The 25,347-nt window shown below is 44.2% G+C and overlaps 1 protein-coding gene across 1 annotated transcript; it reads right to left on the reverse strand.

Moving 5' to 3' along the window:
• Window positions 1–431: 431 nt before the first annotated feature.
• On the reverse strand, window positions 432–23,740 carry CD63 (CD63 molecule). Its single transcript, XM_063293553.1, has 8 exons — window positions 23,622–23,740; window positions 22,790–22,870; window positions 8,133–8,324; window positions 5,625–5,699; window positions 5,274–5,366; window positions 4,414–4,551; window positions 3,998–4,081; window positions 432–1,049 (listed from the first exon to the last, which is right to left on the reverse strand). The coding sequence occupies exons 2-8, from the start codon at window positions 22,853–22,855 to the stop codon at window positions 984–986; spliced, it is 714 nt and encodes a 237-aa protein (XP_063149623.1). The 5' UTR covers window positions 22,856–22,870; window positions 23,622–23,740; the 3' UTR covers window positions 432–983.
• Between the last annotated feature and the right edge of the window lie 1,607 nt (window positions 23,741–25,347).

Below are 25,347 nucleotides of genomic sequence, written 5' to 3' on the forward strand. Positions count from 1 at the left end.
CTTCTCTCATAGTGCTAGACCAGAAGCATGGCTGTCATGGCTTGTAAAAGCCCAGACAAAAGGGTGGTTTAGCAATGACCAAGGACTAAAAGCCTTCGTCTATTGAAAGCTAAAGGCGAGGGGAAGCAGAATAAAGGAATACAATTCATACTTCCCAGTAAAGGGTAAAAATATGTCCACATCAAGAACCCTGTCTTGATCCAAACACATCCCATAACACAATAATAACATTTCCTACATTCCTGGAGCAGTTCAGGGGTGGTTTCCAACTAATTGTATAATACTGGAACAACATAGGATGCAAAGAAGCCAAGCCCCATCAACCATCCTTTATTCTTTAAATGAGTCAGAGGATAAGGCAAAGCCGAAAAATGGGCAATGGAGAAAAGGCACAAAATGGAGGACCATACAAATAAGTCACAACACATGGGTGAAACAATGTCTTTTATTTTCCAAATAGTGATTTACTGGCTAAAAATATTAACCCTGGCAATTTTCCTTCTTATTATGACCTATAAAGATTCAAGAGCCTACCTTTCCAAAGGAACAGAGGAATAGCTGAACATACAAGACAGTCTACTTGAAAGGACTCAAAAGGCACAATAGATGTCTTTAAGTGAGAATTTGAAAGATGCTTGCTCACACCTATGAAGGACATTAGGAACATCTTTTGCATATCAGTAGATGCCCACTAGGTGGCACGCAAGTCTAACATGAAGGGTAATGCAAGTTCTAGGGGTGGCAGTGAGATGCAAGGAATTGATCCAAACTTGCACATTATGGGAGGGAAGGAAAAGAGATAAGGCAACATGTGCTTTGAGGGGAGTGTATATTTTCATAACAGGCAACAGAAAAAGAGTTATCCACCCAGCCCTCTCCCATTGGCACGTGATGGTCAACTGCATCCACAGAAAAGGAGACTGAAATATTCCAGAATTTTGTGATTGGCCTCGTAGCAGCCAGATGTACCGGAACAGAAACCATTACATGACCTCATAGCCACTGCGGATTCCTTTCATGAGGCAGCAGGCAAAAATGATGCCCAAGATCTGGGGAAAAAGTGAGAGAAAAATGATTTAGGCCTGATGTTTTCTTTAGAAATCACAGGACTACTGCACTGTTTATATCACTGCAACCATTTTTCACATCTTTTCCCAAATGGGATGAGAAATGTTCATCTTTTAGACAGACCACTTCAAGTCATATTTCATATTTCATCATTCTTCCCCCAAACTGGCCCTCAGCACTTCTCTGATATATGTCTCTAAAAGGCCTTTAAAAAGCAAGAGAAGAAAGCAGTATGACAGAAGCCATCACTTTTGTTGTGAGGCAGTCAGCCTCCTAACATTCTGTTCTCGTCTTTCTAATGTTCCAGGCACAGAAATCTTTCATTCCAGACCACCAGACCCAAACTGTTTGGGTTCACCAAAGGAAGCCACTTGTTTTTTTCATTAGTATCCCCCATCTCCAGCTCAAACAACTCAAGTTCTGTGAAAGCTGTGAGACAAAACATCTATTTCCTGGTGTCCTGAGCGCACTCTGAATTTTAACAAGCCACACTGACACAACAGAAGAAGCAGGAGACCATTTCATTATCACCAGACGAGCAAAGAAAATGGCTAGACCTAGCAGGCAAATGTTCATCTACAAATTGGGAAAAGAAGGATTATTCTAAAATGTTTTGGAAGTCCCTTTATTTCAGCCTTCATTATCAGGATGTAAAAACAAAGCCTCCTTCAAGACAAGTTGAACTGCTGTGACTTTATAAACCAGTCCATCTGGTTTTCTAGACAACTAAATTAAAGTGGCTTGCTGTTTTCAATTTTTCTTACCAGCCCAGTCTATAGCATGGGCGCTCCTGCAAATCTCCATTCATGTACTAGTCAATCTAACCTGGTTTATCTTTCTGAGGTCAGCCAAAGTTAGAACATACTGCAAGATAAAAGGCTTCTCTTCTCTTTTCCCCAAATCTCATGACTAAGTGTATTAAAATAGTTGTCAGTACTGTGTGGCCAATTTAAGATGGCTGCTCAATCTGAATTATTTAAAGATGTTCTGCACCACAAGAAGTTTTGCATCTGCCACTACTTCACATTTTACAAATTGTACAAGTAACTGCACATATTCTTCCTCAATAGAAGCTTATCCTAGCAGTTAATAAGTTGGGGTCTTCCTTTCCTTGTTGGGTTCTATGCAGATTCCCAAGGTTGGAATTGCATTCCCAATACCTGCAGGCATATTAAAGAAAGAACATGGATTTAAAGCAGATTTCACCTCCACCACACCAACTGCACATTCTGCAAAGTAAACAATAACTTACTTCCAACCTTCCTCCTCAGCTCCATGAACAGAATTCACACATCGTACTAAAATTTGGTTCACTGAATCATGATTTGCTGAATAAACCTCAAATGGCTGGATTCACAAAACATACTAAGCCATAACCCCTTGTTCACAAACCACACTGTAAACATTTCACTGTATTCATACCAAGCCAAAATCAAGCAATAGTGGCACAGGGGTGGGCATCATCTGAGAGTCTGAGGGCTGCAATTTAGCTCCCAATCTTCCTGCATGTCATAACGACAGCACAGAAAGAAACTGAACCCTTTTAATTGGGGGAGGGGGTTAAGGAGGGGAACAGGAGCAGGTCTAGGAAGCAAATGTCCTCTACCCTCACTCTTTAAAAACTCTCAAAATGTGAAAAACAGTTCAAAATTGTGCTTCCAATTTTTAGCACCAGAATGATATTCAAACTGCATTTTGGGGTCTGGGACTTGGCCTGTTAAAAGTGGGAATAGAAGTCATTTCCCAATTTTGTCAAGTGTTGACAACTCTCCCCCCCCACCCAACCTTTCAATTTTGCTGCTGAAAATTGGCTATTTTGCTGATGTAGTCTCAGGGTTCTACATGGTCCTTGGATTGGCCATCCATTGTTTAATATAGTACGTAAATGTCACTCCCTGTTGTTTATAAAACATGATTGCTGGCTTACAGCAGTGTGAATTCAACAGGTGTGCTTAGTCAACAAGCCATGGCGTAGCACAATACATGAAACACTTGTAGAATTCCCCTTCTGTGAACTTGTGATTTTACAAGTAGACTACTGGGAACAGTCTCATGTTCTACAAAGCCATATTGTTTCCTTTAGAAGTGTTAATATGTGTTATTCTGATCTATCTGCAAACCTGAAAGCGCTTTGGTGGCATAGTTTCCTACCTTGTCCTGTACCATTCAGAATGTTCAAGCCTGCAATGGTCCCTGCTGCTACAAGGAACAATTTGGGAGCTCCTCAATGTTCATCTCCCTTCCTCGGGGTAGATGTGCTTGGTGGGAGATGGTGGCCCGCATTGCTTATGGAAGTTTAGATCAGTGTATCTCAACCTTGGCAACTTTAAAAAGTGCAGACTTCAACTCCCAGAATTCCCCAGACAGCATAGCTGTCTGGGGAATTCTGGGAGTTGAAGTCTACACTTCTTAAAGTTGCCAAGGTTGAGATACACTGGTTTAGATGCACTCAGCTCTGTAGATTTATAGATGCAACTGCAGTCCAGACATTTTGTTGGGCCGTGTGGCATTTTACACAGTACACTGAACCAAATGCAAACATCTCTATTCACTGAAGCAGACTGAGTTTGAGAGAGGAAGTTATTCCTAAATTATTTTAACTGTTTGTGGAGCGGGGGGCGGGGAGACCTTGGAAATGTGGGGCAGGGTTTAGTAAAATCCCAAAAGCCACCCATGGGAAACTAAACAGAGGTCTGGAGCTCTATTATATAATGTCCTTGCCTCTCTTCATTGCCAGGAATTGGAATATAAAAACATTTAGCCACTTTTTAATTGTGGTTGTGGAATTCTGCTTTTCGTGATGTGGGATCCACTTTTTCAAGCACAGAACACAAACCAGAACGAGGCTACTAGCTTTCTCCTGCAAAACAAAGATGCAGGTCGGCAAGTTCAGACGAGAACCCATTCCCACAAACAATAGCTTCTGTACCTCAAAGAAGGCAATGCCCAACGCAACGGCAGCCACAATCACAATGTGCTTCCGTAGCCAAGCTTCTATCTTTGTCACACAGCCCTGCAGGGAAAGAAAACTGTTTGTAGGATCTCTCAAAAGACTCAAACTAGAGCATCTGGAGCAGAAAGTCAGTGCAGCTCTTCAGTCAAGGTTTTGGCCTGGGGACACTCAGCGTTAAGCCCCTACCTGAACCAAAGGCTCACTGGATGACTTTGGGTTAGGCACGTTCTCTAAGCCCAGCCTTCTTCACAGGGTTGCAGCAGGGATAATATTAGGGGAGATTTCCCCACACACCCCTGCCGCAAACCGCCTTTTTTCAAGAGCTCAAAGCGAGACATATGCAAATGGCTGAAGAAATAAGTAGGTCTTCCCAACACTCTTGGCATACAAACCTCCTCGTAAACATTCTCAGGGGTCGGATGGTTGGTACACGCAGTGCCGTTCTTGCAGCAGGAGGCAGGCACATGTTTGGCCTTAAAATGTGTGACATTAAACCAGTCAGTGTAATGAGAGATTCCACAGCAGTGGTACTGCAGTTGGGGAGGGAGGAGAGGAGAGGAGAGGAGAGAAAAAAGGGGTGAATATTTTCAGGGAAACAGGATTGGGGGTTTTAAGTCTTCATTACTTGACTTGCATCTCATAAGGCAGGAAGCTTTTTTTCTAACGCATGGCTGTGCATCATCTAATGCTGGGTGGGGATCTAGGAATCACAGCATATATCCATGCCAGCCACCCACCAGCTTCATTCTCACATATGTAAAACTGGAACTGCAAGGGCTCAGCCTTTTTCTCTCCCTTTTTAACACGGAATGTTCAAATCTATCGTATATGTTCTTTCATACACATTCCAGCTATTCTGCTCCCACCATTTTGAGCTTGCATACAGTGTCTTCTATGCCTTTTGTCTCCCTCTTCAAAAAGAGGAGAAAGCCTTATCTGCCTTTCCCCCAGTCGTCCTGCTTCAAGCGAAAGTGCTGGTTCTCCACTGCTATTAGCAGTAGGGAATCCGCTGCAGGCCAATTTGCTCAACAGGGCTATGTGTAGGAAAAGCAACACAACAAATACCACACAGCTTGTAACTATGGTCTTTGGACAAGCTGTTTTGGAAATTGAAGGGCTGTCAGGCAATGCTGAGATCAGGGAAGGGGAATCTGCAGAGAAATCAGAACCCCATATTTTTAAAACTTCCACTGTTTCCATTATTTCTACCATCAATGCTTTCCCAACACTAGAGCCTTTATAGTATGCTCACTTTCTTCTGCAATTGATCCAAGGGATCAACGCCTGAAGTATTGTTGTAGTAATTCATTTCTTCCTGGACTTCGTTTTTAATCACTGTTTGGATCTGGAAAAGAAAAAAAAAGGAAGAGAGGTAATAGGATAAGATTCAGAAAGTTTCCATAGGATCCCATGTGAAGAATGAAACAACCTCAAAATGGATTCTTTCATGATGGTAATTTGAGGCCTAACCCTCTATTCCAGCCTTGGCCTGTTTTGGCTGGGGATGCTTGGAATTGTGGTACAACTCATTTTCTTCCCTAGGAGGTTTCAATAAGAAGGGTCAGGATGTTACCATAGCATAATTCCTGAAGATCTCCCTTACCTTGTCCTTAAAGATATAGCCTGCAATGGCAGCTGCAATCTCCACCAGGAAGATCAGAGTCAACAGGACAGCAAACTAAGGGGGAAAAAAAAATCTGTAAACGCCCTGGAGTGACAAATGGACCCAAACTGCTGTTTCCTTCATTTGGGGTTATGTGATTAAAGAGACAAAAATGTCCTGCCAGTTTGGCCCACATAACCCACCTCCTGATAAGACCAAATGTTTATTTATTAATTTATCAAATTTACACACTGCCCATCTCACTATAAAAGTGACTTTGAGTGGCTTACAAATAGAGAGTCATAAAAACCATTAAGTACAAAAAATACAAAGTTAAAAAACTAAAAAGGTGGAGCGCGCGTCTTCAAACCACCAATCACCCCCAGGGCTGCCTACCACTATTGCATCCTCAAGCTAGTTGGCAGAGCCAGGTCTTAACGCTCTTCTGGACGGCCAGAAGAGTGGGGGGCAACCTCACCTCAGGGGGCAAGATGTTCCACAGGGCGGAGGTAATGGCAGAAAAGGCTCTCCTCCTCAAACCCGCCAGTCAAAATTCTTTAGCTGACAGAGTCCATAACACGCCCTTCCTGGTGGACCGGATGTGACGGTTCAATGTAATTATGTAATAGATTGCACCTATTCAAGAAATAACCCTATCTCCAAACTGGAAAATATTTTGTTCAAACAACTCTTCAGTTCTAGTTCTCTGTCATGGTCTAAACTAGCCTTCTCCTAATTGAGGATGTTTAATTGGGAGCTTGGGGAGCTAAAAGTTGTTTAGCTTTATTTCTTTACTTCTTCTATTTATATGGCCACCCATTCGCTCACATCTAGAAGTCACCAGGTTGAGCAAGGCTGCACCACCAAATAAAGCCACCAGGGCTACCTTTATTCAAAGGCTTTAATGTTCATATAGGAAAAACAGATTTCCCAGCCTCCTAGTGTTCAGGAGAAGCATCACTGACCTTATACTTTTCTCTAGTGTTTCCCAATGCACTTCAGCTTACAGCAATAATCATAGTGTCATCAGTCCCAGCAACACAAAGGCAAGCAAGTTTTCAAAGACAAGGATGTGGCCTCTACATCTCTTGCTGGGTCCTTTTAATATTCATTACCAATCTGTAGCTTGACCAGGCCTTAGATTTGCCCTGAAAACACCCACTCACAGTCTGCTAGATTATGGCCAGTGGGGGTCCTTTGCCCCTATAATTTTAAACACATTAAAAGCGATTTCTGTTGGGTATCAAGAGGTATTTCTCTGCAGCACGACACATCATGATCTATGCACCGATCCCTATCAAGCCCTTTGTACTATTTTTTAACTGGGAGTGGGTAAGGTTTCTGATTAGGTATGAGTCAATGTTTTAACTGTGCTGCAAGAAACAACTGTTAAAGAGTAACAATCCAGATGGACACTCCAATGGCTGGGGATGTGGGGGGGAGGAAGAAGGAAAAATATGCTCTAAGGTAGAACTGTTCTATCTGAGGTTTTAGGGTTGTTTTTCTAAACAAATTTCTGGGGGCGGTAATAGGCTAGAATGTATGTGCAATGCTATACAAGTTGAGAGGGGCATGGTGATGATTCTCTGATGTCAGTGTATGACTGACTGAGGATTTCCATAATGGAACCAGGAGCCTAAATTGTGCAAAAGATGTACACAGTTGTTGATATGACTTCGCCCAGAATTTAGATTAAAAAAAAAATGATTTTAAAATACAGCTTTTGCCCCAGGATGTTCATTTCTTGTAGAAAGGCCAAAATAAAGTTCCTGAATGGATTTCACAAGCACTGGTAACCTCTGAATGTTTTTGTTCTTATTACTGCCATTTCTCCAACCCTCTTTATTGCAAAGATTACTGCCAAGGCACCGATAAAACCCTCAAAACTTTAAATATGCTTTATAACTTATTTTTAAAAGGCTCTACATTGGACTGGAATATCTGACCCTTTTCCTCAACTGCAAAAGTATTATGATATGGTCTTATGGCCATAATACTATAATTGCCAATATGGGCTGATGAAGACCATTCTTGGTGCCCACCATGCCATCTGATTCACTTGACTTGATGGTTGAGTATTTTTTTTAAATTAAATGGGAAACTGGCATGCTGAAAGGCAAAATACTAACTTCCAACAACTTTTTAAAAAATTTCCAATTAATGCTTCTGAATCCCACAAGTAGCATTAGAAAATAACATGCTCTTAACATCCCAGGTATGTCCACCAATTCAAAAAACTAGGAATAGCAGTTGCCAGATAGCCACAAATCCCTGGGGCTGAAACATATGCTAAGAATTCCCAGGTGGCACTTTCCTAGGAAACATTTCTGCAATAGGACAAAGATAAATCTATATAACACAATCTGTTTGATTTCTCATGTTTCCTATTTCCCAGGGTCCAAGAGCTGACACCGCAGCTCTGATTCTTTGTCTGAATGCAGCACTGGAAGCTGGAATAAGGACATCAGCAATTTCATAGCCCCCATTTCTTCTCCATCACCCCCTCACCGTGGTCACCATGCAGTAGTTCTCTTTCACTGCCCCACAGCAACCAAAGAAGGAGATGAAGAACACTATAACGCCCACAGCCAGGATGACAATAGGAGCAGCAGAAGCTGAGGCTGGACCGGTCATCACCAGTGTATTTCTGAGCTCAATTTGTACGAAAACCCCCAGAGCAATCAGGGCAATTCCGCAGAGCTGTGGAGGAGAAAAACAAAGCATCAGTCCTGTGATGATGGGAGGCAGGGGAATGGCGTTGTATGAGAAGTGGTGCCCCCTCTTCATTGGATGTGTCCAAGCTGAGGCTAGATAGGTCTTGGTTGATAATGTCTTAATTTGATTACTGCACTGAGCAGGAGGCTGGACTTAAATGGCCTCTCCCAACTTCATAGATGTAGCCCTTCCAATTCTGTGATAATCTTAGAAGGGCTAAATCTATGAAGAGGAATAGACTACAGACACCAGGTGTGGAAGACTTCAAACCTGCCAAGGAGTTTGCCTCCTTCTAAAGCCATCTTGCTGTTGAATTTCAATGGCAGAGTTGTCAGGAGTTGGTGGCATGGTTTCATATTGTTTGGAGTCATGAAATACGAACAGTGAAATAACTACTATTTTACCTGCAATCAGCTTTGACACCCATAAGGCACTATGCCCTACCTGGTTTTATTTTGCTATTCTAGATGTTTAAAATTTAAGCAAACAATTAAATGGGAAGCTATAGTGCCATAAACCTTTAATTTCAAGAAAGCTTCCGATTCCCATATATACCCAGGGACATTCTTAAAAAAATAAAAACAGACCATTAAAGCTTAATATTTTATTTGGCTCTTGAATTCCAAGTGTGCTCACAACAAGTTGGGAGACCCTGCTGTAGTGCAGGCCTTACAATAAGTTTATCTGAGTTTTTAAGAAAGAAAAAAAAAACAATTAAATCCAGGAAAACAGAAAACCACATCTCAATGTGTGGGTGATGCAGCTCTGTGCGTTCCTACCACATCCTCTGTAGCCTTGTTTATGTGTTAATTTAGATCCCACCGTTCTTTCTGCAGCCCATGGTGGAGTATGTTGCATTCCCTCCTCCCTTTTCCTTATAACGACAGTCTGAGACATAGGTTGGCTTGCGGGTCAGCAACTGCCCCAAAGTTACTCAATGAGCTTTCATGACCGATGGTGGATGAATCTGGACCACCCCTGTCCAACATCTCAACCATCGCACCACACTAGTTGTAACGATTGCCTAAACCCAAATACTCAGTCTCACAAGCTCGGGCTTAAAGATAACTGATTTATTAAAGGAATAGTATGCAAATACAGAGAAAGCTGAGAATGAGCAAAAGCGCGCCAAATACAAACTTAAAAGCCTTGCTTGTGGGCCGGTCCCGCCCGGTCGCCCGTCAGGACGCTCCCCCTCCCAGGTGCTGAATGCCGTCAGACGCGCCTGGGAAAGCAACCTTGAACAGGAGCGCAAACCCAAACATGCATTCCAAGCCCTCAAAACAAGGGAGGGCAACAGAATGGAAAAACCCCGGGTGAAGGGATACGGAACAGAGAATGACATGTGAAACGTTACAATGTTAACCAGACATTAGAATGTGAACATGACATATTGCCCCCCCAAAAGAAATTAGGGAGCCGGTTTGTCAGGATAGGCAGAGTGAAATTGGGCGACGAGACGAGGAGAATGCACGTCTGGAGCAGCAACCCATTCAGGATGAGGGAAATGTTTCCAGCGGACGAGGTATTGTAGAGTAGAGCGCTGGCGTCTGGAATCGAGAATAGATGCCACCTCGAAGTGTTGCTGGTTGTCGATCATGAGGGGAGGTGGAGGAGTGGGTTGTGGGTGCCAACGGTCCGATGACAGGCAGGGTTTGAGTAAGCTGCAATGGAAAACAGGATGTAAACGTTTAAGGTTGTGAGGTAAATCGAGTTTAAACGTAACAGGGTTGAGCTGAGCAACAATTGAAAAAGGACCGACAAATTTAGGACCAAGTTTCTTAGAGGGTTGTGGGGACTTGATAAACTTAGTTGATAAGTAGACTTTATCCCCGACTGCAAAGGATGGTTCTGGGGAACGCTTTGCATCAGCATGGCGTTTATAGGCAGCTTGGGCATGTTGGAGGGCAAGTAGAATATTAGACCATGAGTCTTTGAGAGAGTCCGCCCAGCCAGCGAGGGTGGCTGGGAGCGGTTGAGGATGAGGAAGTTCAGGAATGGGAACAAATTCGCGTCCAAAAACTGTTTTAAAAGGAACTTGACCAGTGGTTTGATGAATGGAATTGTTGTAAGCGACCTCAGCAAATGGGAGTAGATCGACCCAGTTGTCCTGCTGGTAGTTAACAAAAGCTCTGAGGTATTGCTCTAAGGTAGAATTAACAGCCTCTGTAGATCCGTCCGTTTCTGGATGCCAAGCAGTAGAAAGTGATTGTTTCGTATCCAGAAGTTTCAAAAATGCGCGCCAAAATTGTGACGTAAATTGTGTGCCTCTGTCACTCACCAAACGGGCGGGGATACCGTGGAGACGGTACACGTGGATGAGAAAGAGGCGTGCCAGCTGTTGCGCGGTAGGGATAGAAGCGCATGGGATAAAGTGGGCTTGTTTGGAGAAAAAGTCTTTGACGACCCAAATGACAGTTTTGCGTTGACTAGGGGGTAGATCAACGATAAAATCCATGGAGATATCCTGCCAAGGGACCGACGGAGTGGCTACGGGTTGAAGGAGACCCTGGGGTTTGCCCGGTTTGCGCTTTATCGCCGCACATACAGGGCACGCAGTGACATATTCTTTTAAGTCCTTGAGTAAAGTTGGCCACCAGAATTGCCGGCGAACGAGGTGCAAAGTTTTCACGTAGCCGAAATGCCCAGCTAGCTTGTCATCGTGGCAGCGCTGGAGTATGGTTTTTCGCATAGCTGCGGGTACATAGAGACGATCGTTGCGCCAGGCAAGATCATCAGTGAAAGTTAACATGTGTCTGTTGGCTTGCAACCAAGTATCCGTTTTTAGGTGGGAGAGCAACTGGTGTTGCAAATCGGAGGGAATTGACAAGGGAGGTGAGCTGCTGGAAGGCGGAGCGGCCGGAGGCGGAGTCGATTGTGCTCGAGTCTGGCTGCGAGTCACTGCTGCCAGACTTAATTGTTTGTCGGTCCAGACGGTGCCTTGGACCGTTGGCCCTGGGCCATCATCCTGGGGTCTGCGCGAGAGTGCATCAGCCAAAAAGTTTTTCTTGCCTGGTATAAATTTAAGAGTGAAGTCAAAGCGGCTGAAGAACTCAGCCCAGCGCAGCTGTTTTGGACTGAGTTTTCGGCTGGTGCTTAGAGCTTCCAGGTTTTTATGGTCAGTCCAGACTTCAAAAGGGTTGGAAGTACCTTCCAATAGGTGTCGCCACGTCTCTAAAGCCGTTTTTACAGCAAAAGCCTCCTTTTCCCAAACGTGCCACCGTCTCTCTGTTTCAGTGAATTTGCGAGAGAGGTAGGCACAGGGTTTTAAAGCGCCAGATTGGTCAGATTGTAACAAAATTGCGCCTATGGAAAAATCAGAAGCATCGACTTGTACAACGAAGGGTTGAGAGGGGTTTGGATGCTGTAAAATTGGTTCTGTGGTAAAAAGTTGTTTGAGCGTTTGGAACGCTTGCTGACAGGCTGGAGTCCATTTAAGGAGCGCGCCTGGGTTCTTCGAACGTCGCGTATCCCCCTGTCCTTTGGTTTTTAACAGTTCAGTAAGGGGGAGGGCGATTTCTGCAAAATTTTGGGCGAATGCCCGATAGAAATTAGAGAATCCAAGGAAACTTTGTAATTGTCTCCTGGTACGCGGAGGCTCCCATGCTACAATAGCTTCTACTTTTGCAGGGTCCATTTCAATGCCCTGAGCTGAAATTCGGTAGCCTAGGTAATCAATTTGCGACTGATGAAACGCACATTTTGACAGTTTTGCGTACAACTCTGCTTTTTCCAATTTAGCCAGTACCTGACGCAGCAAGTGGATATGTTCTGACATGGTTTCAGTATAAATCAATACATCATCCAAATATACTAGTACCCCCTTAAATAGGTGGTCATGCAAGACCTCATTGATTAACTGCATAAAAACCCCGGGTGCCCCAGATAAACCGAATGGTAAAACTTTATATTGGAAAGCCCCAAGAGGACAGTTGAACGCTGTTTTCCACTCATCCCCCTCTCTTATGCGAATGCGAAAGTAAGCTTCTCTCAAATCCAGTTTTGAGAAAATTTTACCTCTGGCCAGATGTGATAACATATCTTTGATCAGGGGCAAAGGATATTTATTTAATATTGAGACCGCATTGAGCCCGCGGAAATCGGTACAAAGCCTTAATGACCCATCCTTTTTTGGCCTGAATAGGACAGGAGCTCCTACCGGGGAATTAGCAGGCTCAATGAAACCCCTAGCCAGATTTTTGTCAATGAACTCCCTTAGCGTGGTAAGCTCTTTGGGAGACATGGGGTATATTTTTGGGTGAGGCAATTTTACATTTGGTAAAAACTCAATGGCACAATCCGTTTTTCGGTGGGGTGGCAAGCGATCTGCTTCCTTTTCCCCAAATACTTCAGCAAAATCTTGGTACTGATTGGGTAGCCCCTCAAGAGGTTGAAGCGTTTGTACAGTGGTATACGCTACCCCTCCCCCCTCCATGTCCTCCAATAGGTCCTTTTCGGGTACTTTGTAAAATCCATCCGCAAACGTCACAGTTCTATGTAGCCAGTTGATGAAAGGGTTTTGTTGCACAAACCAAGGCATCCCCAAAATCACCAGAGGACCCCCCACTGGAGCTACCACAAATGGCAGCTTTTCCTGATGGGAGCCCATCTGCAAGGCGACCAGTCCCGTGGAAAGATTAACTGCTTTCCCTCCCGCCATAGTTCCATCCAACTGGGTGAAAATCATGGGTCTTGGCAAAGGGAACGTGGGCAGTTCTAGAGCCGCTACGACATCAGGGTGCATTAGAGAACGGGAGCAACCCGAGTCTAGCATGGCCCACACTTCCACGGTTTTGGTTTGTGAGCCCAGCTTAAGTTTAACAGTCAGTGTGGGAAAGTTTCCACTCACCGAATCATGGTTACGCCCGGTTTCTTCCACCTGCCCTAGGGCGCCCTTCAGGGCAGGTGGTAGGCTTTTCCCGCCGGCTGCTCGAATTGCAACTCTTCCTCCTCTTCTCCGAAGGGTAGGTTGGGGGGGTCCAGTTCCGCGAGGGCTGCCTTCAGTTTTCGCGGTGGAGCAGGAGCAGGCGTCTTTATCGCGGGTTTCGTCTGTCGTTCCTCTGGACGGCGTCTCGGGCACGACGTGGCTCGATGCCCTTCTTTCCCACATCGGAGGCACTGACCCTTGGAGAACCGTTGCTCCCTCTCTTCTTCCCAGGTTTTCGGTTTGGGGCGGCTGGCAAGTCCAGATGCGCGCGCTCCTCTAGCGAGACGTGTTTGTCTAAGCTCTTTGGTATGGGCATAGGTTCGTAGGGCATTTTCTGCGCTTCCCGCCAACTGAATCCACCCATATAGCGTTTTGGGATCATCTCTGCCCAGAGCCCATCGAAGGATTTCGGGTTCAAGCCCCTGCTTGAACAATTCGATGATTGTTGGCTCAGACCAGTCTTCCACTTTTCCTGCCAAAGCTTTAAACTCCAACGCATATTTGGCAACTGAGAGGGACCCTTGGTAAAGTTTCCGCAGGTCATTTTTAGCCGTTTCTTGAGCTAGGGGGTCTTCGAAGTGCTCTTTAAGTGCCCACAAAAATTCATCGAAGTCCTCTAACTCGGTTGCCTCAGCTTGGCATAGTTGCACATACCAATCCGCTGCCCTTCCTCTCAGCTTGTTGGCAATGAAATTGACCTTGCCGTGTTCAGACCGAAAGTTCCGACCCCAATCTTCCATATAATGCTTGGCATTAGTAATAAAGAAGGAGAGCGTTGCGGGATCCCCATCAAACTTCACTCCAAATGGTGGGAAGGTTCTTGCCGGCTCAGCTGGCTGTGGCGGTGCCGCGAATGACAGCGTGCGCCGAGCCCCCACAAGTGGTCGATCCCTAGGAGGTCTTGCCTCTCGCTCTCCCCTTTGATGGGCTGATCGAGTCTTACTTCTCCCCCGGGTGGACAGGGTGCTGTGCCTGGGGTACTGTGACGGCTCTTCCTCCCAATCCTCCGGGGTGGGCTCTGCCTCTCTGGGCTGATCCTCTCTGGGTAGATCCTTGAGGATCGTCACTATTAAATCCATTTTATCTTCCAATGCCCTCATACGGGCCGGAGTGACCGGCTCCTCCAGGGGTTGGTTGGTTATCACCACCTTCGGTGACAGAGGGACTTCGTGCTCCCAGGCCAATTGGGGAGACCCCCTCCCCGTGGTTCTTTCCATAACAGATCTCTGTTCACTCCTGAGACTCTCCTGTATGGATGTCAACAGCTCGTCCAATTGGGTATCTCGCAACTCCCGACGTGCTGCTCTTTGCGCTCTCGAGGTTAGCGCTGGCCGGCTTTTGACCACCTCCCGCTCTTCTTCGCCTCCCTCACTTACGCGAAGTTGAGGTTCTGTCATCGCTAGCGTTCCCTCTTATCCAAGGATTGGATGGGGCCAGCGGAAAATGGAAAAAATGATTCTCAGCTTTATGTAACGATTGCCTAAACCCAAATACTCAGTCTCACAAGCTCGGGCTTAAAGATAACTGATTTATTAAAGGAATAGTATGCAAATACAGAGGAAGCTGAGAATGAGCAAAAGCGCGCCAAATACAAACTTAAAAGCCTTGCTTGTGGGCCGGTCCCGCCCGGTCGCCCGTCAGGACGCTCCCCCTCCCAGGTGCTGAATGCCGTCAGACGCGCCTGGGAAAGCAACCTTGAACAGGAGCGCAAACCCAAACATGCATTCCAAGCCCTCAAAACAAGGGAGGGCAACAGAATGGAAAAACCCCGGGTGAAGGGATACGGAACAGAGAATGACATGTGAAACGTTACAATGTTAACCAGACATTAGAATGTGAACATGACACTAGTTCTTGTTCAGTGCAGCTCCCCAATCACTTTCCTCTCTCCTGATATAAAGGAGTATGTATCAACCTTGGTCCAAACTTTATCCTCCCCTCAAGCAAAGGATTTAATCTTAGAAGTTCCCCTATTTTATATATTCCAATGCTAACTCCCACCTACCCAGCCTCAACCTCAGCCTCAAAATGGTGGCATAAGCAATGGAAACATTTGGAATGCTTAATGTTTTGTCCACAATATCACCACCTCCTCCTCCCATAGAATTATTCCATCTAGTATATACATACAGGGCCAACTTTGGAGAAAAGTCTGCTAAGCTATCACCAACCTGCTGCCTTCAGATATGCTGAATGAAATTCCCATGAGCCCAGTCACTAGTGTACTGCATGGAGTCATGAGGACTTGAAGTCCAATACCTAAGGAGGGTAACAAGCTGGAAAGAGGGCATCTAGTATGTTAGCTATTTTTGCAATATATTGTTTGTGTCAATACCGCAAGGTAGGCAACCTGATATCCTCCAGATTTGTTTGCTTACTAGACCAGCCAGTAATTAAGAACTGTGTGCACTGCAGTCCAGAACACTGGGAGGGCATCAGGTTGCTTATTCTGAACAGTAGGGGATGTATCACAAGGGAAAAATTGATTCATTTATTTATTTAATTCAATTTCAGCACCGCCCTACTCCAAAGTGACTCTAGGTGACATTAAGAGATTCTAAGTGACACTAAAGAAATAGTTTCATGAACTCCTGTGGACCACAAGGCGCATCGGAACAAGCTTCTTAAAATGATATGGGGACAGTAAATAAAATCGGTTAGTAACCTGCTAAACTGGGGCAAAATAAATAAAGCAGGACTTGTGGATCTATTGCAGTCAAACCATCTATATAATATTTTAAGTAAGGTATTTAAAAAACAGCTTGCTTCATACCTAATCATTAATCTACTTATAAGATTAATGAGTAGGTATGAGAGCCATTTTGGTCTAGTGGTTAAGGCAATGGGCTAGAAACCAGGAGACAGAGTTCTAGTCCGCTGGCCGGGTGACCTTGGGCCAATCCCTCTCCCTCAGCCCAACCCACCTCACAGGATTGCTGTTGTGGGGAAAATAGGAGGAGGAAGGAATATTAGTACGTTCGCCTTGAGTTATTTATAAAAATAATAAAGGCGGGATAGAAAGTAACAAATAAAATAAACATTACTTCAGTTTTCAGAACAGATCTAATGTATTATTTTTCAAAAACAACTGATCATCTATTTAAAGGTCATCTTATTGTATGCTATTGTGGAGAAGTTATTCCCACCCCCATCCCCCAAGATTAATCAGGAAACCCTAAAAGGTCTGATCAAAGAGCTCTGCCTTAATTCTGCATGTAATTTGTTTACAATATTCCCCACTACTTTAATTATTTTGTATTCTAAGGTAAAGGTAAAGGTTTCCCTTGACGTAAAGTCCAGTCGAATCCGACTCTAGGGGGCGGTGCTCATCTCCGTTTCTAAGCCTTGGAGCCGGCGTTGTCATAGACACTTCCGGGTCATGTGGCCAGCATGACGACTCGGAACGCCGTTACCTTCCCGCCGAAGCGGTACCTATTGATCTACTCACATTTGCATGTTTTCGAACTGCTAGGTGAGCAGGAGCTGGGATTAACAACGGGAGCTCACCCCGCTGCGCGGTTTCGAACCGCCGACCTTCCGATCGACAGCTCAGCGGTTTAACCCGCAGCGCCACCGCGTCCCTATTATTTTGTATTCTACATTTCATAAAAATCCCAAGGCTGGTAAAACCATTACGCACCAATAGAATAAATCAACTAATAACAATCAATCTAATAAACAGCAAACGAAATGAACAATTCACCACAGACCCAGCCAGAATTCATGACAGGGGCAATTAAGTGCTCATTAATTCCTGGCTAAATTAGTCTTAGCCTAGTTTCAAAAAGTAAATGAAATTGTAACCTTGTGCGTTTCCATCCAAATATTACCTAGGTCCAACCCTTTTCAAGATCAGCCACTGTCACTGAGGTGTGACCACTTCCTGTTCTGATAATGATGAACTACCATGACTAGGTCAGTGAGAGTAGAACCAAATGTGCAAATAACACAAGTTTATTTTAACCAGTCTAGTGTTGTATGGATCTCAGCCAAATACTTCCAAAACTACACCTTCTTTCCACCATTCAGGTGAAAACCAAACATGTTTATATATGTAACATTTAATTTTCACAGCAATGTTTATTGCTTCCCTCACTTAAAGGAAAGGTTTCTCCATCCCCCGTGATGAATCTATTCATTGTACAATAGCCTGTCTTTAAATGGTTTCTGAAATCAAATATGTAAATAAGCTGGCTTGTGGCTTCTGTTTCATTTTTAAAAATGCCTATTTAATCTCACAAAGGATCTGGTTGCACTCAGCACAAATCTGGAACTCAGATGCACCTGGAAACTTTATCTATGAAGATGGCTAAGATGAAGATGGGGGGAAAAAGCTTAAACCACAGACATTTTGTACTTAAGATTCTGCCTGGGTTTGATCACATCATGTTAAAGCCTGCTTGCTTTTCTTTTGTTAAAGATTCACTGGCAGACAATAGTGTGACAAGTAGGAGTTCCCAACAAACCACGGCTACAAAACAGCAGGCTGTATATTAGAAAACACTTTGGGCACATGTGCTTAATAGAATCAGGTTACTAACAGGTTTCTCAGGGAAGGGGGACTGACTGGAGAGGACAGAGAGGCTAAAAGCTTAAGAAGAGGAACTGCAGTTCCTCTTCTTGAGAACATGCAGAAGAACATTTTTTAAAAACTGAGTGCTACCAATCAAGCTAGGGCTAATCCTAATAAAAAGGAACTACTGAAACATGTTCTAGATCTCCAAAACACAGAAAGTCTTCTCTCTAATCTGCCTCACCACCCACTTCCCAAATAGTACTTCTTCGATCTAGTGTTTGCCTTACCCTGTCACAGCAGGATGGACCCACCCAAGGCAAAGAGACTCAGCCTATATCCTGATGGCGTACAAGCTGTTTTCCATGATAGTCAGCCCAAACACGAAAGGCAGATCCGCAGAGACCTGTTCCTACTGTAACCAGCAGAACATAGGTGGCCAGCAGCAGAAATTCCCACTGGCCCAACTGAAGGGAAACATGGGACTCCCCAGGTCTGATACGGATGGAAGAGGGTACAGAAAGAGCACAGAGAACTGATTACACTTTTGATTTATCACTGTAATTTACAATAGATTGACCCACACTAGTTATGATTAACCAGTCTCTCAAAACTCTTTAGAAGACATACTTTATACATACACATGTATAGAGGAACCCCCCAAAGAAAAGGCAGAGATCCAGCACTGGTACACAATGAAAAGGAACCACAATTAATCTGCTTTGCAGAAGTGGCTTCAACACTTGCGATTGTAAACCAGTCCTCTCAGGGTCAAGAGGAAAGGTCTGTTTGCTTCCCAGCATCAGGAATAACATTGATTTCTTCACATTTTTGGACTGTTTGTGGAATGGGTGAGGAAGAAAGGAGGGAATGGATTTATACTACAAAGTGTGGATGCAAAATAATTGCATTTTTTCATTTAAAATGGAAAAGGTAATCAGTGTTGCGTTGCCTGATGTTTTTGGCAAACATGTATACTTTGCTCCAGGTTCCTTGACTCTGAACAAACAACAGTATTATCTTCTCTGTTAGGGATATGTTCTGATCAACAGGATAATTTAGGACTAAAGTTTCTATAACAAAACAATCACCCTAACGATTTAAACAAAGATTTTAAACTTTTCCTCAGAGTCTTCAAATTGTTTCTAAAATAAAATGAATCTCCATGAGAATGATATGGGTTTCCTGATCAAACTAGCAAATCAACATGGCAGACCTTCTCCCTATCAGTTTTCTCATGAATTTTTCATTCAAAATATACTGAGGAACGATCTTTTGACTATCTGTCAAAACTGACCTTATAAATCCCTTAAGTTCTGTGCACTATCAGGCTGCTTTTAGATAGTCATCAGCCCTATTTTTTTATTACTTGTTACTAGTTGTTTTACATAGTCCCGTGAAAAATACATCAATTGCTAGTTCAAACGGTTCAACACAAGTGGCACAGCAACCAGAAACAAAACAAGCAAAGAAAATAATGCACCAAGTGTCTACAACAGTTACTGTTTCCCCGACGTTTGCTTTTCCCTTTACATTCACATTATTCTACTGTGGAGGGAAGATGCTGTCAGGACATTCATAGACAGACTATCTTGAAACCATTTCTGAATAACAGCCTCCATTAAAGGCTATCTTTGTTCTTTCATCATATCCAGACAACATCTGGCTGCTGTGTACATTAGAACAAATAACTCCACCTATTCCAACGTTCTGCCAAATAAAAGTTGGCTTACAGTTCTAGAGAAGAAAAACCAATTACGATGCTTTTCCAGAGAAGAAAAAGGACAACTTACAACTTTCATGATCTGATCCCTGAACCACCCCCAGCTAATTTCTATATGCAGCTGAACCTGTTCTGAGATAAATGCCAATTCTTGTTACTTTTATCCAAACAGATTTAAAGGGAGGCATAATCATAATGTTATTTCCATACCATTAAGTATGATGCCACCAAATGTCATGCTGACGAATTTTCACATCATCTAGTTACCCTTATGGAAATGGGGCCTAACAGGAGATAAACTTGTATTATCTAAACTTCAAAGCCTACACAAAGCCTAAGACGCAGGCTCCTACACATAAAATTTGGTTTGTTTTTTTAATCTCTGGAAAGTAAAATCCCAGCAACTATCAACTCCTTCTCTAGAAAATGAAACAGTGGAAACCTAGCACATATTTGGGCAGGGGAACTATGTGCAAAAAGGCTTCTCCCAAATTATTAAGTATCTTGATAATTTTCCAGGAGAAAAATGCTCTATTTCTTCAAAGCAGATATTTGAATCCAAGAACAGATGCCATTTTATCACCAAAATATGAGCACTGTTCATATACATTTGAAAAACCATGAATACAAATCAGATATCAGGATGTACCTCATTACTGAAATTTAGGTGCTGATATATAAATGTGGGAGACAGTAATACTACAAATTATTTCAAATTCTAGAGCCAGGATAGAAACTTAATTTTTTTTTTTAGCAAGATTCCACATTATAACTCCCCCTTCTCTGTTCCATATCACAAGGGTGTTCTTCACCCAGCTGTTATTTATCATTTTGATTGCATTAACAGAGAGTGCAAACATATGGCTAATTCACCTCCTTGTAGTTGGCAAAATAAACACTATCCAGTACTAAGAAAGGTGAATACTCAAGTTCATAGAGCTGGTCACCCATTTGGTCCAATAAAAAACTCCTGTTTCTTCTAAAGGAAATTCAAAGGTCTGCGAGGGTATTGGGGAGCCAGAAGGAACAGAGAAGAACACCCTCCTTATAGGTTAGCTCTTGCCATTTAACTAAAGAGGGACAAATCCAGCTGCATCAACATAAAGCACTCCCAAGTGATACTGAGAAAAACCAAAATCCTTTTTTAATTACAAAATCCTAACTGATCCCAGGTTTCCAGATAAGTAGTACCCTTGCTGCCACCTGCCCCTCACAAACAAAGCCCATGCCAACCCTTCTGTCTGCATACATGCATATTTTCTCATGCTACTCCTTCTATGCCAGTCGACTCCCAACTTGGCACTACTCTATCACCTCTAGCTACATATTAGAGGGTACTGAATGAAAAAAAACATTATTTTTGCAGTATTTCCTTCATATAAATAAAGAAAAAAACCCACACAAATATAGAATAAAAAAAATTGGAAATGCAGGTATTCAGATCCAAAGTGGGAAAGGTGTTTTAAATCTTGTATGGGCACACTCATGCACCTGTCAGAAGCTCCTTAAAAAGGCTGCCCCTTTTTCTGGGCTCACATGGTAGTCACAGGGACCCTCAGAAAATGCTGTATGCATCTGAGTTAAGGAGGCAGCAATGATACAATCGCAGGGCAATAATAGGACAAGTCCATTTCCTATGAATAAATGTCCCATTTTAAACTTGCAAGAAAATGAAGATCCAGCTTTTAAGAACATACTGTGGTCTGTACCGACCAGAATTTGTCACAGTAAGTACTGAAGAGGTATGTAGAAAGCTAAGTTTGTTTCTGTGGTTGAGCAATGTAGCAAGTCACATTACTACAGAATTGGGATATGTAATCCAGACCAGTGAAAGTGCTTTAGAAGTCCCACTGCACGCCACAGAACCCTAGAAACAAACCCTGCACTGCAAGCAGATCAGCAGCAACCACTGTTTTGCTGCCTTACAGAGAATGCTGCAGCGGCTGCTCTGGAAAAAGCAAAGCCTTTTGCCACATCAGCCACTGAAGAGTACCATGGAGCTTCTCATCTAACAGGAAACCACCAAGTTCTGGAACCCTGGTGTTTGGCAACTTGATCGGCCAAAATGATACTGAAGTCTCAAAATGTTCAGCCGTTTGTGGGCTGAACTTTCCACTTCAGCAATTCTTCGTGTTATCCCTGGAGAGTATTTGTGAGTTGCCTGGTTTTACACTAGGGCAGTAGCTACCAGCTGCAACCACTCCTATATGGAGAGACAGAGAAACACGTCTTGCCTTAGGCATATTAATCATATCCACCCATTGTAGTAATAGCAATAATGTGGCTTGTTTGGTTTGGATCAGCAGGCCATGTGGATCCAACAGTTTTGGTTCAGCATGTTTTGTAACAGCTGAGTGAATTGTGGCTTACTCAGCATGACGACTGAACAAGCCACAACACAGTAATATTGTATGAAACCAACCACTTTCTTATAACAGTAGTTTCCAACCTTTTCACTGAAATAAGCCTAAGTGAGCAATGCAAATCCTATGGGCACCATGGCACAACCAAACCTTTTTCTGGTATTATCCGAGGGACTCCAAAGTTAATTTGTAAAAATATGGTTGAAGTCTCATGACATTTTGATGCTCCTCCCCCAAATCTCACAAGAATTCAGTCAGGAACACCCATACCTCATGAGATTTGGTGATCTTACAAGATTTCAGCTATCTAAAGAAAACCTTTAAAATGAAGTTTATTTGTACATCTGACAATTACATTTGTTTATGCTGTTTGGGAACTGTTTAGGTGTCATGCAGCTGTACCATAATTCAGTTTTATTTTTATTTTCAACACAGGATTTTAAGTTTGGGGCTCTGTGACTCAAACTTATATAGTTCTTGCAAAGGAATTAGGTATTTCTTCCAAACCCAGCAGTCTTAAGTCTGAATTACAGGAAACCAAGAGAGCTACTGATTTAATAGGTTTCAAGTTACAGGTTGAAGTGCCTCAGATGTTGACTTCTATAGAAATGTAGCACAAACCCAAACACCAACCAGGTCAGCACGATAATACTGTAAATCTGGAGCTGCTTGTACTAACAATGCTTTAAAAATCTGTCAAAAGACAATAAAATGTCTGGCCAAGCCATCAGGAGCACGTAGTAGCAGACAGCTTTAACCAGCAGCCTTGATGGCTACATATGAAGCTTCTCCAGGGATAGTACCAACAGAAGCCAAACATATTCCACATAAACATATTCCAGAAGGTTTGGTTGGGGAAGGGGCCCACAAGTAACCCATATTCTTCACCATTTTGGGACCAGAGTCAGTCCCCCATTAACTTACCCAGAATACAAAGTTGAAGAAAAATACCAGGTATTTAATACATTTCATCCCACCTTCCACTCCCATTTTGTGTTTTCGCCTCTGTAGGGAAAAGAAGGGAGGGGGGAGAGAAAATCATCACAGGGACTAGGATAAAAAACAGCCTTTATTAATACAATGGAAGTTGCAAAAAAGGAAACAGGAAACTTGTTGGAGAGTTCAAAGTAGAGCAGGCAGAAGCGGACAGCCTGTAATTCCAGGAATCGTGGCCAGAGTTATTGAAGGAAGGGGAAATCCTGGCCAAAAACTACAGTACTTCTACGTATCAGGCGATTAGAAGGAAGGAGCAAGGCTTCTGCAAGCTGGCTAAAACAGGACACGCGCTTCAGCCAAGAGCTCCCAGTCCAGGGCTACACCCAAACTTCCTGTTCTCTCTCCCCACCTCGCTCCCTCTACGCACGTCCCTGCGCAAACCCGCACCGCGTACTCCCTTCTCACAGGCCAGTCCTAGCCCCCTAGAACTTTGCGGGGAGGCGAAACGGGGAGGGGGAAGAGAGGAGGAGAAAGAGGCCCCTTAACAGCGTGGCAGATCATCCAGCCTCGCCAACCTAAAACTACGCCTTTTCCGAAACGCGTTGGATCACCTCCTGCTCCTCTACCTCTTCCTAAGCAGCACCAGATTTCACGGCCGAGAACCTCAAGGTGTGGCCGGGGCGGGGTGGACTGGGGGCAGGGCTGGAGGGAGAAGCCCCGAAGTCCAATGCAACTAGTAGGCCCCTTGATTGCATTTCTTCCCCCCCCCCGTTTCCGAACCGGCCATTCATCACGGAACCCTCCTTGTCCTTTCGCTTACCTTTCACCTCTTCAGTCAAGGGGAAAAAAAGCCCACACCGACAGGCTGCGACGGGGCAATAAAGAGCAAAGCTTCGCTTCCCCGGATCTTATACTCCCCCCGCTGTGCGCTTTCTGCCGGCCCCTCCGCGGGCGTCACTTCTCGGCTCGGCCCTGCCCCGCCCTTTCCTGCCCGCGCAACCCTCAGTGCGAGGGAGCCCAGCTGCTGGTCATGTGAAGGAGGGAAGGAAAAGCGGCCGGAGCGGCGAGTCGTCAGCTGGGGCTCCGCTAAGTCAACAGGACGCGGGGAGTTGGAGATAGCATTAGCAGCAGCTGATTCAGTCCGCGCCTAAGGAACGCCGACTTTCTCTTGCCTGGACCTCGCGCGCCTTTCCCCCCTGCCTGCATGCAAGGAGCCGCCTTGGGACTTAAGTGGAGTAGAAGCTTGTGTGGACCAGAGTCTGCTCGATCTGATTCTGAATTAGCAGGCTATAAACTCTCGCAGACGGAAAGGCGGTGAGGGAGAAATAACATGGCGAAGGAATACATGTGAAAAACATTCCTCGCACAGATGAGTGATTCCTGTATCTGGTTCCTGGTTTAATTCACTTTTCTGGGAGTAAGTGCAAGTGAAAGGTACTTCTGTCTTGCTTCAGGAGCTCGAAGTGGTGTAATACTAACACATCCAATTGCGCCCCCGTGAAAACAACCTTGTGAGGTAGATTGGCCTGGGAGATAGTGACTGCCCCCCAAATCGCCCAGTGAGCTTCTGTGGCTGAAACTTCAGTGTGAGCCTTCCAATCCCGATCCGGCATCCTAGCCACTACACCACGTTGGCTCCCAGCATCCCTCCTCCTTCACTATGCTAGGAATTGTAGTTCAAAACCATGTGGAAGTCTACAGATTCCCCCACCTCTAAGTTTTAATTACTTGGGCTATTTTCTTAATTCCAGTAACTTGTTTGTGCATTTGATTGCTTTAATAAGACTTGAAAGACCAGGCTGGGGACAGATCATGGACAAAAATCTATGTGATTGCTAAGAGTTGACACCAACTTGATGGCTAACAACAATGTTCAGGAGTTAGCATAAGGTGGAATTTCAGCACATAGAATTTTTATTTCCCTAGATCAATGCTGTACCCTTTCCAATCACGGCTGGCATCAGGATTATCAGACAGCATCTGCCAGGGACTAAGTTGAACATGATTATGAGCTGCTATAGGAGTGATCGTAATTTGTTTATTCGTTTAGTCGCTTCCGATTCTTCGTGACTTCATGGACCAGCCCACGCCAGAGCTTCCTGTCGGTCATCAACTCCCCCAGGGACGAGTCCATCACCTTTTCCTCTCATGCACAAATTCTGCCCCTCTGGGAGGACTATATATGTACTCAACATTGGTACTCCTCCTATTGCCAGACTAGCACCAGCAGGAATACCAACCTATAGAATACCAATAGTCCTGCCATGTAGTCCTACTGTGCCAGGGAAGTGATGCTTGGAAACTTGTTGTTTATTCGTTTCGTCGCTTCCGACTCTTCGTGACTTCATGGACCAGCCCACGCCAGAGCGTCCTGTCGGTCGTTAACACCCCCAGCTCCCCCAGGGACGAGTCCGTCACCTCTAGAATACCATCCATCCACCTTGCCCTTGGTCGGCCCCTCTTCCGTTTGCCCTCCACTCTCCCTAGCATCAGCATCTTCTCCAGGGTGTCCTGTCTTCTCATTATGTGGTCAAAGTATTTCAGTT

This window comes from Candoia aspera, chromosome 2 (genome assembly GCF_035149785.1).
Source record: "Candoia aspera isolate rCanAsp1 chromosome 2, rCanAsp1.hap2, whole genome shotgun sequence".
Classification (NCBI taxonomy): Eukaryota; Metazoa; Chordata; class Lepidosauria; order Squamata; family Boidae; genus Candoia; species Candoia aspera.

Coding starts and splice junctions, on each gene's coding strand:
- CD63 (XM_063293553.1), bottom strand. CDS start 22,855: ATGGGAGTGGAAGGTGGGATGAAATGTATTAAATACCTGGTATTTTTC. Junction 5,700..8,132: donor ACTACTGCATGGTGACCACG/GTGAGGGGGTGA, acceptor TTTCCCCCTTAG/TTTGCTGTCCTGTTGACTCT. Junction 5,367..5,624: donor GCTATATCTTTAAGGACAAG/GTAAGGGAGATC, acceptor TTTCTTTTCCAG/ATCCAAACAGTGATTAAAAA.